At 44.8% G+C, this 17,848-nt stretch overlaps 1 protein-coding gene across 5 annotated transcripts in view; it reads left to right on the forward strand.

Annotated features, from left to right (window-relative positions):
* Nucleotides 1-1,813: 1,813 nt before the first annotated feature.
* PSME4 (proteasome activator subunit 4) overlaps nucleotides 1,814-17,848 on the forward strand; it is a 32,785-nt gene continuing 16,750 nt past the window's right edge. For 3 of the 5 annotated variants that reach the window (XM_032947728.2, XM_076065119.1, XM_076065118.1), the window contains exons 1-28: nucleotides 1,815-2,152; nucleotides 4,002-4,142; nucleotides 4,283-4,399; nucleotides 5,072-5,128; nucleotides 5,940-5,984; nucleotides 6,570-6,719; nucleotides 6,929-6,992; nucleotides 7,393-7,467; nucleotides 7,747-7,869; nucleotides 9,555-9,647; nucleotides 10,481-10,746; nucleotides 11,069-11,255; nucleotides 11,393-11,482; nucleotides 11,603-11,667; nucleotides 11,771-11,921; nucleotides 12,461-12,559; nucleotides 12,897-12,966; nucleotides 13,089-13,156; nucleotides 13,668-13,883; nucleotides 14,409-14,563; nucleotides 14,709-14,804; nucleotides 15,012-15,067; nucleotides 15,178-15,234; nucleotides 15,826-15,881; nucleotides 16,123-16,221; nucleotides 16,338-16,400; nucleotides 16,652-16,747; nucleotides 17,260-17,391. In XM_032947728.2, coding sequence (XP_032803619.1) covers nucleotides 1,959-2,152; nucleotides 4,002-4,142; nucleotides 4,283-4,399; nucleotides 5,072-5,128; nucleotides 5,940-5,984; nucleotides 6,570-6,719; nucleotides 6,929-6,992; nucleotides 7,393-7,467; nucleotides 7,747-7,869; nucleotides 9,555-9,647; nucleotides 10,481-10,746; nucleotides 11,069-11,255; nucleotides 11,393-11,482; nucleotides 11,603-11,667; nucleotides 11,771-11,921; nucleotides 12,461-12,559; nucleotides 12,897-12,966; nucleotides 13,089-13,156; nucleotides 13,668-13,883; nucleotides 14,409-14,563; nucleotides 14,709-14,804; nucleotides 15,012-15,067; nucleotides 15,178-15,234; nucleotides 15,826-15,881; nucleotides 16,123-16,221; nucleotides 16,338-16,400; nucleotides 16,652-16,747; nucleotides 17,260-17,391 — 3,081 coding nt within the window. In that variant the 5' untranslated portion in view covers nucleotides 1,815-1,958. Of the gene's footprint in view, nucleotides 2,153-4,001; nucleotides 4,143-4,282; nucleotides 4,400-5,071; nucleotides 5,129-5,939; nucleotides 5,985-6,569; nucleotides 6,720-6,928; nucleotides 6,993-7,392; nucleotides 7,468-7,746; nucleotides 7,870-9,554; nucleotides 9,648-10,480; nucleotides 10,747-11,068; nucleotides 11,256-11,392; nucleotides 11,483-11,602; nucleotides 11,668-11,770; nucleotides 11,922-12,460; nucleotides 12,560-12,896; nucleotides 12,967-13,088; nucleotides 13,157-13,667; nucleotides 13,884-14,408; nucleotides 14,564-14,708; nucleotides 14,805-15,011; nucleotides 15,068-15,177; nucleotides 15,235-15,825; nucleotides 15,882-16,122; nucleotides 16,222-16,337; nucleotides 16,401-16,651; nucleotides 16,748-17,259; nucleotides 17,392-17,848 lie in introns of all 5 variants that reach the window. The other 2 variants (XM_076065120.1, XM_032947731.2) reach the window with 2 other exon arrangements.

The raw sequence follows: 17,848 nt of genomic DNA on the forward strand, positions 1-17,848 counted from the left end.
TTTTGTTATGCTGAGGGTTCGGGGGATGCGGTGGTTCACTGCACGGGGGCAATGGAAAAAAGGCTGTGAACTTATAAGGCAGCTAAAGTTTTGACTTGGTTTATGACATCTTTCCAGTGGTTGCTTAATTTAAAACCATATTCTCGGTTGAAGTTGTGTCTATGTTTGTATTTCTGGATGGCTTCATGGACAAATTTTTGGTAATAACCGGGAGGTTTGCATAGTACTTTGATATCGGAGAAAATAATGTCATGGGGGCGGGGTGGTGGAGGGGGCGGTAGGGGGCGGGGTGGTGGTGGAGGGGGCGGGAGGGGGCGGGGTGGTGGTGGAGGGGGCGGGGTGGTGGAGGGGGCGGGGTGATGGTGGAGGGGGCGGTAGGGGGCGGGGTGGTGGTGGAGGGGCGGTAGGGGGCGGGGTGGTGTTGGAGGGGGCGGGGTGGTGGTGGAGGGGGCGGGGTGGTGGTGGAGAGGGCGGGGTGGTGGTGGAGGGGGCGGGGTGGTGGTGGAGGGGGCGGGGTGGTGGTGGAGGGGGCGGGGTAGTTCATAGTTCATTTTTAGTTCATAGTTCATTTATTTGGTATAGCCCTGTGAGCCATTCGGCTCTTGAATCGGGTGCAACCGCAACAAACAAAAAACATGAACAAGAAAACATCTTAAAGTGATTATGTGACTGTGCAAACAGAAAATACAGGAAAAAATATCAAAATATTCCTGAAATAGCACCGTACATCAACGCTGTGTGCAAAAAAATCCCAGTGGGATGCAAGTCAAATAACAACAACAACCACAAGACAACTAAGATTAAGGCCATCAGTCTAACTCCGTACTACAATAAACACAAACATGGCCAAAACAAAACAAAAACTTTTCGAAATCACCAAAATAAAAGCCATAAATCCAATGTAACAGTGATCATAGGAACTGTGACCGAATTTGTAACAATAAACTACATAAATAAATGATAACACCAAAATCTAGAGCCATATTTTAGGCCACTGAATAGCAGTGGCAGCTAGGGTTGTACAACTCCTCTAGAGCAAATTTTTTATTGTTTTATATATATTTTGTTATTTTGTTGTTTCTCTTCAACGTGACTTTACCGAAAAAACTAAGAATATCCTCTAGAGCAGTTTTGAGTGAAGATCTCATAGGTAGTGATTCAAGTTGCAGTTTATTGGCAATAGCATTCCAGACCCTGGGGGCATCTGTTTGTGCGTGTCCGGACCCCTGTGGTGGTGGAGGGGGCGGGGTGTTGGTGGAGGGGGGGCGGGGTGCTGGTGGAGGGGGGGCGGGGTGCTGGTGGAGGGGGGGCGGGGTGCTGGTGGAGGGGGGGCGGGGTGCTGGTGGAGGGGGGGCGGGGTGCTGGTGGAGGGGGGGCGGGGTGCTGGTGGAGGGGGGGCGGGGTGCTGATGGAGGGGGGGCGGGGTGCTGGTGGAGGGGGGGCGGGGTGCTGGTGGAGGGGGGGCGGGGTGCTGGTGGAGGGGGCGGGGTGCTGGTGGAGGGGGGGCGGGGGTGCTGGTGGAGGGGGGGCGGGGGTGCTGGTGGAGGGGGGGCGGGGGTGCTGGTGGAGGGGGGGCGGGGTGCTGGTGGAGGGGGGGCGGGGTGCTGGTGGAGGGGGGGCGGGGTGCTGGTGGAGGGGGGGCGGGGTGCTGGTGGAGGGGGGGCGGGGTGCTGGTGGAGGGGGGGCGGGGTGCTGGTGGAGGGGGCGGGGTGCTGATGGAGAGGGGGCGGGGTGCTGGTGGAGGGGGCGGGGTGCTGGTGGAGGGGGGGCGGGGTGCTGGTGGAGGGGGGGCGGGGTGCTGGTGGAGGGGGCGTGCCCGGGAAACTGCGGGCCCAGCTTCCTGTTAAGCGGCTCGCCGGCCGCGTCCTCTCCTTCCCCCCACCGCCACCGACCGACCGACTGACCGCCCGACTGACCGCCCGCCGACCACCGTCGTGACAATACCGCGACGAGGAACAATGGGCGAAGAGGAGGACGAGGAGGAGCGAAGCCAGAAGGAGAATGTGTACAACGCGCTGCTGCCCTACGCGGGGCCGCGCCTGCAGGTCGAGGCCGGGCGGCTCCTGGCCGAGCTGAGGCGCAACCTGGCGAGGGCCGTGCAGCTCCGCGAGCTGTGGCCTGGCGGCATGCACTGCACCAGGAGGCTGTCCCTGTAAGTGTCAGGGCTCGATCCTTCCTCGCCTTGCTCTCGTGTGGTGTTGGCTCGTTTTGTTGTTGTTGTTGTTGTCGTCGTCTGTCTGTTTGTGCGTGTCCGGGCCCCTGTGTACGTGCGAGTTGTGAGTGAGCGCGCGTTTGCGTGTGTGTGCTCTTGACTGCCATGCGTGCTTATGGTTGTCCTAATCTGGATTTGGTAGCCCGTGTGATCGACAGATTGTCATCGGTGTCCTCTGCTTGTGTCCTTGCTGTTTGTCTCCGTTGTCTTGGCATGTGTGAGTCGGCTCGTTGCCTCTCTTGCTTGTCCCCCCCACCCCTCTCTTGTCGTATGTTCAGTTCCCTGGGTGTTGTGCGTCCTATCCGTGCCGTGTATGACTCTCGTGACTCGTGCGTGTCTTAGCTGAACTTCCTCGGTACAGCTCATGAGTCGGTGCAGCCCCTGGGTCTAGCCGTCATGTCGTACATTGTCTGGCTGTCCTGTCCTGTTTCCCGGTTGTGTGTACTCCAGCTGCCCCGTGTCTACTCTTCTGTTCGCCCGTTCTCATGTCCCGTCGGTGCCTCTGTGTTGCCCTGTTCTCTCAGTCTCTCTGTCTCTCTCTCGTGTACCTGGTCTGTCCGATTGCGTGTCGTCTGCCCAAGTCTTCTCGATTTACCGGCTCACACCGTCACCGGTGTCCAGTGTGTACAGTGAGCCTACCGTCAGCTCTACTTGCCATGTGAACAGTCCGCATGACACGTGTTTTGTGTACATATGTATGCATGTGTGCGTTGAACTTCTTTTGTACGGTACGTAGCCAACAGTGCTAATCGGAGGTGTCTGCATGTCCGTGTGTGTATATATAGTGTGTGTCTATTGTGGTTTATGTATCACGCGGGGCAATTGTGGGCAGGATTTAGATCACCCTGGTCTCTGTGTCTGACAAGAAGGGGGGAATGAGAGGGTCTGCGTTAGGAATGTGCGTAAGGTGAGCATTAATCCACGGGCCTAGTGCTGTTGCCTCCGGGGTTGTGACCGTGATATTTTGCAAGTCACCCTTGGCACACACTGCCCTTCCCCACGCTCCCGTAGGCTCGCCACAGTCGTAAGGATTGTGTGTTAAGCTTCTGGCAAGATAGTAACTTTACAATTGTGGGTCGTTATATTTTTATGTACATATACTTCCCCCCCCCCTTAGAATTGTGAATTTTACAAAGCAAACTCTTCGATATTTAAACCCCAACTTACTGGTGCCGTTTTCTTTTTTCGAAGTGAGAGTTGCGTGCCTTCTCTAAACGTGTCCATTTGACGGCCCGCCCAAAAAAAGGTCAACACACTGGCAGCCCTCCTCCAAAAAAGCGTGTTCCTCCTCCTTGTGTAGAATAATACCTGCACTCCTAATGCTGTGGTCGTCATCATCATCAGCAGCAAAGTACAGAATATTTTTAGAGATCTTAATTGGCTTGGGAAGTGGAGGGGGGGGGATAGTGAGCTGTAATGCGATTTCGTGACACTTATGACAATGCCAAGTTACCTTGGCGTTGGATAGCCTGAGAGTAACTTCACCTGTGTGTGTTATGTGACTACTGTATGTTGTGTTCCCTTCTGTTCTGGGCAGTGTGCCATTATGATGCGGTAGTGTGCCTGCTGATGACATTTTTGTGGGTGGGACTTAGCGATTGTATTTGCTCTATTTTAATATGCAGCATGATAAGCCACAGTAAAAATATACTTTTAAAATTGTGTGGCAGCTTTATTGTAAACTGTGGTGTCGTTAATTATGAAAACAAGATTCACACTTAAGTGCTCTACGTAACTCGTTTGTGTAAATATTGCATTCTGTTAAATTCGTGGTATTTGTCTTTTTCAGGTACATTCGCCTATATGGGAGAAAGTTTAGCAAGGAGGACCATGTCTTGTTTGTCAACCTGGTTTATGAGCTGGTCACCATCCCCAATTTGGAGGTCAGCATGGTGCAGAGCTTCGCACGACTTCTCATCACGTTGCTCAAGTGAGTTTCAGCTGGCTCATCCATCAGGGCTACACAGCGTGGCCCATAATTGACAAATATTTAAATGTTAAATTGTGACCATTGATGATAAAACCGAACCATTCCATCAGCACTTGTCGTATTTGTATTTCACCACGCAGAAAAAAGGACCTTCTTTCAAGAGATGACATTGTTCTTGCCTGGAGGCCTCTCTACCAGCTGGTGGAGAGGGTGTTTTACTCAAAGAATGAACATCTGGGGTTGAACTGGTACCCAAAGTAAGCAATGACAAATTACACAACTCAAAGTATTGTCATTATAACCAGGCGCTGTCAAGAAAGCTTTGAGAATTTAACAACAGCAATTCTCTCAGAGAACCCATTTTCATTATTTGAAAACTTGCCAGAAAATCTGGGATATTGTTTTAAAAAAAGGCTGTGGTGCTGGTGTGGTCACAATTGTTCACTACTTGGTGCCATGTCATTGGAGGGTTTGCTGTATATATTTTAAAGCGTGACTAGCACACCACATGAATTGGCCAGTAATCTGAATAACCGAGTCACATGCACCTTGCCGAAAATAGAACTTGGCTGCAATGGGTTTATGGCTGTGAATAGAGAATATTATTGAACTTATGATTTGATCATGTCATCGATAAAGAGTATACTGTGTGTAACATTTATTTACATGGATATTTTTTTTTAGATGTTACAGTTTGTAATAAAATGCTGTGCAGACAATGGGTGCATGTAGGTGACCTTGTCCTGGTGTGGCTCCTAGTTGTCTTCATGAGTGTGGCCTATTTAAACCTTGTTTTTATCCATGGTGGAATTCATAGGATGGATGAATGGCCTTGCCGCATCCATTTTGTTACGTTTCTCCGTTTGCATTGTAGTTACTGCGGGTAATGGTTTCACTGCTTTATTGTATTCCTTTGTCTTGAAATCCAGTTCTCAACAAGGCTCACCATCTCCTAGATCACTTTTGCTTAATGCAATACATAGGTGGTAAGGAAGCCTCCCTACATATGTTACTATATGAGCATTGAAGCCTTGTGTTCCTGCTGTGTGTCACATGAGGATATGTGTAAAGAGGTGCAGAGGGCAGGAGACTGATTTGCTTTAAAACTCTGACATCAGCCTTGTACTTTGACTAACTGTGTCATAAATGGTTTGTATATATTCACTTACTAACATTTCTAAAAATGAAAATTATATTTTGCGACGTCTTAATGGGAGTTATTAAAACTGTTTGGTAAAAGATAAATTTCATGTTAGTGCCCAATGGAAAAAGTGTGTTTGAGCAATTGTGTTACGTTAATCAGTGTTTTATTTTCAATACTGTGCGAGAGTTTCCCTTCAATCGTGGGTTCTCTGCAGGGAGCCTAGAATTTTATGGCAATGCGTGTCTTGTGTGTCAAATGAACATGTGTAAGTGTTACTCCATCGTATAAAACTAGATTAATTCAAAGTGCATGGATAACGTATACACTATATTCACAGTGCTGCAATGTTGTCTTGCTTATGCTCGCCACTCACTAATACATATGTTTTTACTTTTGCTTGACTCCTGTGATTCAGTAAATATGTATTGCAACTTGTACAATATGATTTTTTTGCATGCTACTGCATTTTATGTGTCCTGCTCAGTTTATACCGTTTAAAGTGTAAAAGTGTTGTGCTCTTCATGGAGAGTACATCAACATAACAAATAATGGTTTCTGAATAGCGTATGAATGTGCACTTGATGTTGCATTACACTGTTTCAATAAAAATGTGAAGCTCTGCATTCACTTGTTTATTTACACCTGTCACACAGTTCCCTGGAAAATGTGCTCAAGTCTCTGGTGCGCTGCTGCCGAACGTAAGTAAACTCTGCAAGATCCCACCGTGTCCGTCCAGTGCTCGCTGAGCTGTATTGGCTTCCGGTTTGCCAAACAACTAAATTATGAAGTCGCACTCATTACACACAAGTGCTTGCTACAAATGAACCACAATACCTTGTTGATCTCGCCAAGGAGCATAAACCATTACACAATCTCTGGTCAACCGCGCTGCGGCTTTTAGCTAACCGTCGACCAAAGATAGTCACTGCATTGTGCACTTTCAGATGCGCTTCTGCGGCCGTCTGGAACGCTCTTCCAATATTAGGGTGCCACTAGAGCTATTGATGTTTAAATCTAGATTGAAAATTAATTTCTTTAAACTGCTTTTTGCGTTTAGTTTGTTCTCCTCCCCCCACACCTTCAATTATTACGTTTGGCTGTGTATGGTGCGAACGAAGTCCACGCTGATTCATCAGATACTGTGAAGACATAAAATCTCCCCGCTTGTTTGCTTTGTTACGATATTTTTACATGGCCTGTGTGACAAAAAAAACCCCATAAAATTCGGCATGTTTAATTTTGTTGGTTTGGCAGCCGTGACCTATTTGATCTATTATTTTCAGGTATTTCTCAGACGAATCGACTGCGGAAATGCTGGATGAGTGGCGACCTCTGCTCTGCCCCTTTGATGTCACCATGCAAAAGGGCATCAGTTACTTCGAGCTGTTCTTGCCAACATCTCTGCCACCAGAACGTCATCACAAAGGCTTCAGGTAGGATGCTGGCAGGTCTGAGAGAGACATTGCTCACTGGTGTGTGCCGTTTGGGATTATAATGCAAGCAGGCGAGCAGAAGGTGAGCCACTTTGCATTCCCGTTATCTCACGGGCAGTGAATGGGTACTACAGCATGCATGTGCTTAAATGGTGTAATGCTTTACTGCGGAATTGAGTAACTCTTGTTTCTTGCTGATGTTTCCACAGACTTTGGTTTGACGAATTCGTTGGAATTTGGGATTCTGTACACAACCTGCCACAGTGGGAAGGAGTAAGTTAAGTTAAATGTAAAGTAAACATAAATATCTAACAACGTGTTTACTTTGACATACATTACATCCACAATTAAAATGTTATTTAATCCCTGTATATTACTTGGTACAAGACGTGTGTATAGAGCAGGCATGGAAATGTCACGGCTAGAATGAACATTATAGATAACTTGTGTTAAACAAAGACATAATATGCCATCACAGATGGACATTACAAATAACTACGTTAAACAAAGACATGATATGCCATCACAGATATTGATTGCTATATTGCTCAAACTGAATTGGAAACATGTTTGGAGAATGTAACCAATTGTTATTTGCCTATTGATAATGAAACTGCTTGGCTGAACTTTAAAAGTTAAAGGAAACTAATAATATATTTGTTCTGGCCAACAGAGTCTGGTGAATCTCTTTGCCCGGCTGAGTGCAGAGAATATAGGCTACATAGACTGGGACACCTACATACCCAAGGCAAGTGGAAAAGTTTTAATTTCCTTGAAGGGTGGCCTTTAAAGAGCCAACTGTTGTACCATTGTACTTGTTGCACCGCGTAGAAACGTTCAGTATAATTTTCAAAATGTATTGTTGCCGTGTTGAGACGTAACGTTAAAGTTTATTTTTCCAATTTTTTTCCTTTCGAGCAAATATTACTAATTGTCATTTTGTTTCACACGTTTTGAAACAAGATAAACCACGTGCTCATATTTTCTTTCATTGAGTGGTTTTCTGGTTATTTGTTTTCGCCTTCAGATCTTTACAAGGATTCTTCGGAGCCTGAATCTTCCGGTTGGGAGTAATCACACGCAGGTGGCGAGGTTCGGCCCACAATGTTACGACATTGCTCACGTGGTCGTTTGGGTCACGTCCATGCTGGTAAGGGTTTGGGACACGGAAGTGCAGGCTTTGTACATGTCTGCAAAAAATGTGTTGAGAAGAGGACATCTTGACTTCTAATTCGAGATTTGAAATAATTCTTCTGTTTCCTACTTTATGGCAAAATTAATAGATATTATTTTATATTTTATTATTATCATTGTTACTACGCTTATTTAGCCTGGAAAGCCTTTCTGAGTCTCAAGACTCCTTTCAAGAAGGTTCCTGGTCATTTTTGTAGGTGGTGCCGATTTTTGCGATATTTCCCAATTCAGTCATTTGCGAGCAATGTTTCAAGTTTGGACCATGACGTCGACACACGGTGTCATGGTTTACTTGGGATCTTTTAATATCTACTGTGAACGGCGCACTTGTCATGGTTAATACACCCGCAGTATTAACCAGAACGGCCTGCTGGAGGCAAACCACAAACCTCTGCAGAAACTTGTGGAACGTGCTACCCAAAGTGTGCCGTCCTTTTACACGGAATAAATGGTCCCACGATAACCGTAAAACAAATTTGTACAATGAATTGTCATGGTAACATACAATTACTACATGATAGCTTAACATTTTAAATACACAACATAATTTCACTAACCAATGCTAGTTACAAAATGCATACCTATGTAGATATGAGTGTGAAGACTTGAGTGTTTCTTCTGCTTTTTTATTGCTTCTTAAAGTATTCAGTTTACTTTTAGACATGTTTGCAATCACATGGACACTGGGTCACGAATGAAAATCTAATAAATAAACCAGTGCACTATAAACATGTATCTTTTTTTGGAAACAGCATTTATCCACAAACTGCATATATCTACCAACGAATACTTGTCAGTTCTATGTACTAGCATTATACTTTTTGAAAAACTTAGTTTTTGATAGGTACAATGAAATGTCAGATTTTAAATTTTACGTGCAAATATTTGTACGTTTAACAAATCTTCTTCAGCCACGATCAAGCCACTGCCAGATGAAGGCCTTCCGAAACAATTACCATCTCTCATGGTCCTGCAACATGAGACTCCAGCTAGCACCTGCAAACTAACTGATGTTTACCTCTCTGCAGCGGGATATCCTTCCAGGCATGATCTCTCTTTTGACTGCCACTCTTGTTACTCTCAACCATTATCTCTGACAGCGATGTGCATAGAACGATTAACTTAAAATAATATTTTAGTTGGATGTATACAATGTGGCTTAGGTATTTAATACCCTTGTTTTCCATTTTCACTCAATCCCTCGAGCTGATAGTGTAATGTAGGACTCTTTAACCATGAGCATCTATGATTTGTATTTTCACTTTCTAGAGATGAGATATTCATATTCTTCATGAACAGATGTTGTGGCTCTATTCGTTTCTTGCAAGTACGCAAAACGTTAAAATAATACCAAAATACAATTTACCAACTGTACAAATTACTGTGATGTATGTAACAAAGGTAATGTGGCTGAAATGCACACTTTGTGTAAGTGACGGGTGCTATACAATTTTTGGGATAAATTTACAGCCAAGCTGTAATTAGCTTTCACAAAACGTAGTAGGTGTTTATTATTTATTAATGATTATGTTAACGGTGGTATAATTATATCAGCATTGTGTTACTTGAATATAAATAGCCCGCATTAAATAACTACTGCATGGTGTCATTTATTGTGTGGCAATTGCATTTTTCCTTTAGGGTGGACCTTCTAAACTTGCTCAGAAACATTTGACCGGCTTCTTCAATGCAGTGACTTCGTTCTATCATCCGTCTAACAATGGCAGATGGCTGGTAAGGGTTCATGACCACAGTCTGTCTGATGTGAATATTTTTTTACTGAAAATAATGTTATAAGCATAAAGGTCATGATTCTTTTTGCTTGCCTTTAAAAAAAAACATGTTTTCATTGTGTAACAATGTGCTGTGCTTAGTCATGTATTATTGTTGGATTAAAATAAGAGTTTATATTTTTAGGTTGGGCATTGCATGGGAATCGTGCCAAAGTCTTGAGCGTGCAGCATACCTGTCAAGTGCGTTAATGCGGCAGCTGTAGTCTACGTGGTAAATATCGGATAACCACGATTCCTATTCCCCGTTGACATATTAATGACAACATATGGCGTAGGGTCAAACTTTAAAACTACACAATAAACCAAAGCGAAAGATTTATTCACGCTAGAGCCACTGTCAATGTTTTTGTGCAAAATTCAAAGTGTGTCGCAGGTGGCTGTCCTTCAGTTTTACTGGGAGATGCTTTTAGTGTTCTATTTTAAACCTGTAACTGACTCAAGCATTCACTCTCTTGATCTTGCTCGTAAAGTAGGAAATTTTAAAAAGCTAGTGAGGTCAGAAATTCCGCAGTTATAGAAACTATAAAAAATAACTCTACGAAGCAATAAAACGTCTTGGTAATTAACCATGACCAAAGCCTCCCTAAGCGATCACGATATCGAATGGACCTGTGAAGGAGCATGTAAATAAAACTAAATCTAACATAATGAGCGCATGCAGGTTTTTCACTGCTTTTCATCTACTGGCACACGGCTCATAGGATAATAACGGTTTAAGAGTGGTTGCAATAAAGTTGTGCCTCTTTCTGGTGTGACGGTGACCCTTTGTACTAGCTGAAGCTAATGAAGTTGGTGCAGAAGCTGCCAGCTTGCTTGGTGCGGCGCCTGCACCACGAGCGGTACCGTAAGCCCAGCTGGCAAACGCCGGTGCCACCCAGCCACAAGCTCACGGAGGATGACGTCACTGCTTTCGTGGAGAGCCTAATGCAGCCGGTCCTGCTGGCTATGTTCAGCAAGATCGGCAGCCTGGATGCTGCGCAGGCCCTGCAGAATCTCGCACTCGTGCGTCCCGAGCTCGTCATCCCACCCGTTCTCGAAAAGTGAGTCTGCCTGTTTGAGTAAGAAACTTTATTAAAGGTGGATGGGTGGCATAGATGGGTGGCACAGATGTCAGAGCACTGAGCTGGCCTGCCTGAGATCCTGCTTTCAAAATCCAGAAATCCACCCCACACTTAAAACAACTTCTCAAGTGTCTTTGTAAATCAAACACTTTGTATTACATTTGTAAGTCAAACACTAACCACAGCACCAAATGGCCTGTGAAATGTTAAATCAACCTGGCCGATTTCTGTCTTGAGATATTCATGCGTGGCTTATTAATTCATAAGCAAATCATTGTGCCATTAAACCGTCGCAACAAAGGACATACTCGGCGCTGGAAACCCTGACGGAGCCACACCAACTGACGGCCACCATGAGCTGCGTGATCGGCGTGGCACGCAGCTTGATCCGCGGCGGGCGGTGGTTTCCAGAGGGACCCTCCCATGCCCTCCCCCTCCTCCTGAGAGCCCTGCCTGGAGTCGACCCGAATGACTTCAGCAAGTGCATGGTAGACCTCGCTTTGTTCCGAACGTTTATTTTTTAACGCACTTTTTTTTGTTCGTTACATTTTTTATCAGCACGCTCATCGCTTGTGTCAGGTTGGTATGTTACCAAAATGAGCACGCGGACATTTGTGGGTTACAGATCACGTTTCAGTTCATTGCAACGTTTGCGACGCTCATGCCTTTGGTGGACTGCTCTCCAGCTCTGCAAAATGGGACTGACCTAACTAAGGTTAGTAGGTGTAAATGTTCTGCACAAATTGCACAAATACAAAATTGACTGCATTACATGGCTGATTGTGCTTGCTGCAATTAAAAACTTGCTCCCTTACCATTTCGTTTGCCATATTAGGAAGAAAGGGAGCTATGCTCAGCCACTGCAGAGTTTGAAGACTTTGTCCTGCAGTTCATGGACAAGTGAGTTGCAATCCTGTCCCATACATTCCAGGTCAGACTCACGGGACGTGGCACCACAGAGCGGAATGCACATATGGCTTCATATGCCTCCCTCTGCATGCAGATGCTTTGCACTGGTGGAGAGCAGCACGTTGGAGCAGACGCGGGAAGAGACGGAGACAGAGAAGATGACGCACGTGGAGAGCATGGTGGAGCTGGGCCTCTCCTCCACCTTCAGCACTATGCTCATGCAGGCCTCACCACAGATTTACAAGGTCTGGCAGGCAGACAAAGCACACACTTCAACACTTTGTTTCAATGTAATAGAAATGTGTTGTCCATGTTTTATGCTTGCACATCTGTAGTTGTGCCATAATGTCTGAGTTGGGCTAGTTTCAGAAACTCCATATTATTGTCATATGAATCGGTGAATTTAATGGTGTGAATTCCCTTTTCACACCATCAATATGTAAACTCCCCCTCCCCCCCCCTCGCCGGTCTGCACATGCTCGCCCCCTGTACATCGTTCATCATGCTAAGTCCGCCAATTAAATGCTAATTTTTATGCTAATTCCTTTGTCAAGGCGCTCTGCTTCCTCTCACACAGCTTAAAGGTCGCGGTCTGAGCTTGGCTGTGTTTCACTCCAGCGCTGTCCTCGAGACAGTCTGGTCCCTTCACCTGATGAAGGCCACTTGTGTTGTGGCCGAAACGTCGTGAATTTTTTTTATTTTAGTTGTTTTATACTTTTACGTGACTTTACCGAACAGAACCAAAGAGTATGAATTTAATGGTGTTTATTTTATCGCTTTTTAGGCTGCTCTTGACAAGTTGTTCAACTTTGCTACCACCAACATATTCGAAGCCAGAGTTGCAGGAAAAATGGCAGCAGACATGTGTCGAGCATCAGCAAAGGTAAGCCGCAGCCTTGGCTAATGATTGATGTGACTATGTCCATGGTAACGTAATGTCTGTGACATAGTTCTATCTAATGCGACGCATGTGGCTGAAGCATGTAGTTTTAATCGGCTGGGGCACGGTTTTAGCCACAGCTTCCAAACGAACAAGTAGCAGGACCAGGGGTATCTTATACTTTTGTATGACATTTTATTACAACGGACGAGTTTATAACATCCATGTTGAGTTTGGAAAGCCATTCAATCGTGTTTGCGAGGAAGTATGTAAGCACCTAACTCGCTAAACAATCAAATCAATGGAATAATTTCCGCATTGTTTTTGGTCTCTTGGTCAGTGCCGACCTGCCGAGGCGCTCAAACTGTTTGTCCCTCACTGCTGTGGCGTCATCACCCACCTCACCAACCGTAAGAATCTCCCCACCTTTCATGATGCAACTTTGTCAGAGGCATTAATTGTGGAGGGATTTTTCATTTCGATGCGAATGCATTTGGTCTGGCTTTGGGACATGATGGACCTTTCCTCTCAGATGAGGAGGTGCAGCAAGAAGAAGAGCTGGACAAGGAGCTCATCTGGAACCTCCAGCTGCTATCCGAGGTTAGGATTTTAAGAAGAGTTCAAGTGTGTAATTATTTTCGAATGTATTCATCGACAAGCGTTTTTTAAAATATCCGTTTGCACACAAATTGTATAGTGTATAGCCTTAGTCTGCATCTGTCTGCCTGATAAATATAAAATTAAAATATGGAGACATGCATCACGTAATTATACAGTTGCTTCAGCAACGGTCTCGTTGCATTATCCGTCCACTATAAATTATCTATGGCTACGTAGATGCTTTATACTGTCACGCGTGTTGCTTTACCTCTACAGCTGCTACCGAATTTGTATAAAATGGTATGTTTTCGTTAATTCAGTGATAATTGTGGGCGAAGACCATTAACATAGCTTTGTGTGATAATTATTTTACCACAAGCAGTAAACTAGGGCTTAAATCCATACACTCCAGAGGTACTACCAGTGTACGTTTGTAAAGGCCGTAAAACCCATACCCACTCGTCGGATTTTGTGTGTGGCGGCGAAGTTTACGTTTGACATTTGTGTTCAGATTGTGCGCATCAATGGTGCCGAAGTGCTGCAGTACCGTGGGCAGCTGGAGAGCATTCTGCAGCGCACGTTGTGGCTGAAGAACAAGCAGGGCTACACGCTTGCCGGGAAGCTCCTGCAGCACATGCTGCGCTCAGCCACCATGATCTACCCCACCGAGTACTGCAGCGTTCCGGGAAGCTTCAACCAGCCCCTCTCCGAGTACCTTCCTATCAGGGTGTGTGTACCACAACACGGCGGCCGCGCGCTGTGTTTCCCAAGTAGGGGAGCGTCCAGCCACGAGCAGGGAATGTTGATGTTGGGCTCTGTTGTGTTATTGTTAACAAAATATAGCACACACACATATATACACAGCCTTGGTTGTACACTTCGATCGAAAAATATGGTAATAACAAAGTCAAAGTTCTCGTACTTGCATAAGTTTGGGATGGTACTCATCTCCCTTGGGGGATCTAAGCTACCCATTAACATTGTACATTACTATGACGAGGACCAGTTTGCTCATAGGACATCCACCGTTCTCTTCCCTCAAAAGGTTGTCGTGAAGAAAGTCTACTTTTTAAGTAAACTTTGAAGCTGCCTGTGTAAGGATGTATTTTAAGTTATTGTGTTTATCACAATGGAATGTGTAGCTTATAATACACATGCGGGGGCTGTATTTGTGGTTGTTGCGGAAAATAACGATTTCGACTGTATCATTTACAACTCTCTTCTATCAACGCGGCTCACCGTATGCCAACAGGACTGGGGTAGGCCCGGGAACCTGCATAATCTGGACATGAAGTGGCACATGCCCTCGCCTGCCGAGGTGGCCTTCACGCACAGCCTCCTCGACACTTTCCTGTGGCCCGAACTTGTGAAACTGGAGTCCTACACGACCGGGAGCGACATGACGAGGTGCCGCCAGTGTCGATGCGCAAATGCTCATTAATCATTTTTCATGATATAAGTTTAAAAACAAGGTCACACGGAGTAGTCGGTCATGCTTTGCTTGAATGTAACGTGTTGCATATGGTGTGCTTGCGTCTTTCTCTGTTTGAAGAGAGACGGTTCAGCAGAGTCTGTCAATCGTGACGAACTGCATCATGGGAGCTGGCAGCATCATGCCACCGCTTGTCGGAGAGAAGATTCCCAACCTGTACGAGCAACGCTTACTGCACGCATTACTCTGACCGCCGCTTCTTTATTGCAGTGTAGCCATTGTATTTATTTTCCGTTCGTTCATCGATAATGAAAATGATGAACAGTTGAACTCAAGCCGTGTGTGATTTATGAAAAGAGTAAACCCATTGGCAATTTTCTGTTCACTTTGCACGTGGAATTTTTTAATGTATATCTTTTTCAGAGTCCCAAGTTTGATAGAAATTGAAGATATTTTAATCTACACAGGGGTTGACTGTGGTATGTATTGATACTCACACTTGTGTATATACATGTGGATATGTATATTTGTTTACGTTGTTTGTTCACTTTTTATCCATTAAGTCATTGTGGTCTATTTACCCCATTAGACACGAACAGAGAAAACTACAGAGAAACTATTCTGAAAGTTACAAGAAATCTGCTCAGTAAGTACATTTTACCAAGGCCGTAGCCATGGAGTCAACATTGGGGGGGACCAAATCTTCCAGGGGGTCTGGGCCCCTCCAGAAAAAAAAATCTAAATTTGAAAACGAATTTCCTGCCTAAAATATAAAAAAAAATTCACTAACACATAGGATGGACTTTTTGTTTATTTTTTACAATAATAATGTATTGTATTATATTGCTGCTTTTTTACCTTTTCTTGTTTCATTGTATGTAATGGCAGAGATTCGGAATTAATAAAGTACAACCATAACCACAATCATATAAACAGAAATCTGTTTTATAGCAATATATTTGGGGGGGACATTTTTTACATATTTGAATATTGGGGGGGGATGTGTCCCTCCCCAATATATATTATAATTACGGCCTTGCATTTTACACATGCCAATTGTCAACATATAAGTTTATACTATATTTTAATACTTGAAAAGGTACAGTCTATATCGGTGAGGTCATCTTTAATCTGTCGTTTGCTATGTCAAACCAATTTAACGACCATGCATATATAACAGAAGAACCGTCTGTGTGACGGGAACACTTAATCTGTCGTTGTTTCGTATAATTATTAGAGTACATCCTTGAAAATTCAGAAGACGACACAAAATCATTGTTCCAGATAATTAAGGTAGGTTTTATGCACACAAGGGCAGTTTTCTGGCTGGGTGTTGTGAATTTGCATACATTGTCAAGAATTGCTTCCTCCGCTTGTGATGCGACGCACGTTTCGTGAGCATTGATATTGACGGTAATTGACAAATTGCTGTAGCGTTCCCACGCCCGGTGTGCGCATGCCGTGAATGTGGTAGAACATTGCGGGTGTGACGTGCGGCGACGCTGGTGTGCCGACACACGACATTTTTCTGCAGATCCTTGGAGTGGTGTTGCTCTTCCAAGGCTCCCACAAGGCAGAGTTTGACTCCAGATGGAAAAGCTTTAGCCTGGTGAAGAAATCCATGGAGGACAAGGTATTGGCACGATATCGGTGCAGCCCGGCTTTTGTGTGGTCACGTCTGATGGTTTACACTGATAAATTCTTGTGTACCGTTTGATTATAATGCATCACGTGTCCCTGCTGCCCCAGCTCCATGGCCACAAGCAGCACATCCGAGCCCTGCTCATCGACCGCGTGATGCTGCAACACGAGGCAAGCTGATAATTCTATTTTTCAAGATAAGATTTCAACGAGGTCGGCGGTAGGCGGTGGGCGCGAGATTATCGTAACAAATGGACAAAAATGCCCTGAAGGCAATATTGCATCTGAACGAGTGCCGACATGCACAGCAACAAACTACATAAATCGGGAGAAGGGCTAAAAATAACTCCGTGCGTTATAAGAAATACATTGCCCAGTTTTTTTTTATAATAAATGCTGACAGATTGCTGATATTTTTCTAGTTGAGAAGCCTGGCTATGGAAGGCAGCACCTACAGGACCATCCACAAGGAGGTGCTGATGGACCTGCTGAAGCTGTCGACCAGCACTTACAGCCAGGTGTGTGCTGCATGGGCCACTGTCAGGCAGAAATGTGAGCCAAGTTTAGTGCTCTCTGATTGGCGTTGCAATAAAATAGCGATTGCAGCCTTTCTTCAATAATACATTCAATATGTAACGCGCTGCACAGTAAACGCTTGCTCTCAAAGAGAGAGAAAGACTCGGAGGCATGGGGAACCACAGATTAGTTTGAAGGCAGCCTAGGCGATGAGCCGGCACCAACAATAGCCCCCAGCTCTACGATCCTCTGTATATTCAGATGATTTCGGGCCAATAAATGAGTATACATGTAGGTAGAAACCGGAGCACATGTGGGAGCAGGCAACACTATTCCGTACAGATGAAATGGGTGAAGTCTGCATTTGCCCATACCGTCTCCTTCTGGCAAGCCAGGGAATGGCACCCGGGATTACAGGCGTGCGCCACCACATACCGACTAAATGTGTTCATAATGTGTTACGGGTGAATGTTACGAGTTCAGTGTTTTTCATTCATTGTTTCATTTGTAACAGGTGAGGAGTAAGGCACAGCAGGTGTTTTTCTCATCGCTTAGCACATTTAACTTCTGCTGCCGGGATTTGATACCACACGTGCTGGAGTACCTGAGGCCAGACAATGACAAAGTCATTCAGCAGCAGTTCAAGGTACACATCAGCTGGCCAGCACTGCTACACTGCTTACAAGACACTAAGTAATGGTCAAGCGTATATGTGATTGATCCATTGAAATTTTAAACGCTTAAATATTAAATGGCATTGTCAAATAAACAGACTTGTACAAAACACGTTTTCGCAAGAACTGAAGTTTTTTTCTTTGGTTCCTTGAGTGACTAAAATATGTAATTGCCTTTAATTTTGTACAGGCTCTAACAGTTACCTAACCAATATTATTTAAGCTGTTACCATGGTGAAAACAAAATGTGACATCTCAAGCTTTCATTTTGGATTTTTTTAATTAAATGCATAAATGAATGTAAAATGTGTTTTTAGTGGATGTGTTTGTGTTTTGAGGAGCGGTGGCAAAGTAGTTCGCGCGCTGCACTCCAAACCTGGCGAACAGAGTTTGATTTCCGCTCGTGACCAATAACAGTGGCGAATATAT

This window comes from Petromyzon marinus, chromosome 6, assembly GCF_048934315.1.
Source record: "Petromyzon marinus isolate PM22_M1 ecotype Great Lakes invasive population chromosome 6, UKy_Petmar_22M1.pri1.0, whole genome shotgun sequence".
Classification (NCBI taxonomy): Eukaryota; Metazoa; Chordata; class Hyperoartia; order Petromyzontiformes; family Petromyzontidae; genus Petromyzon; species Petromyzon marinus.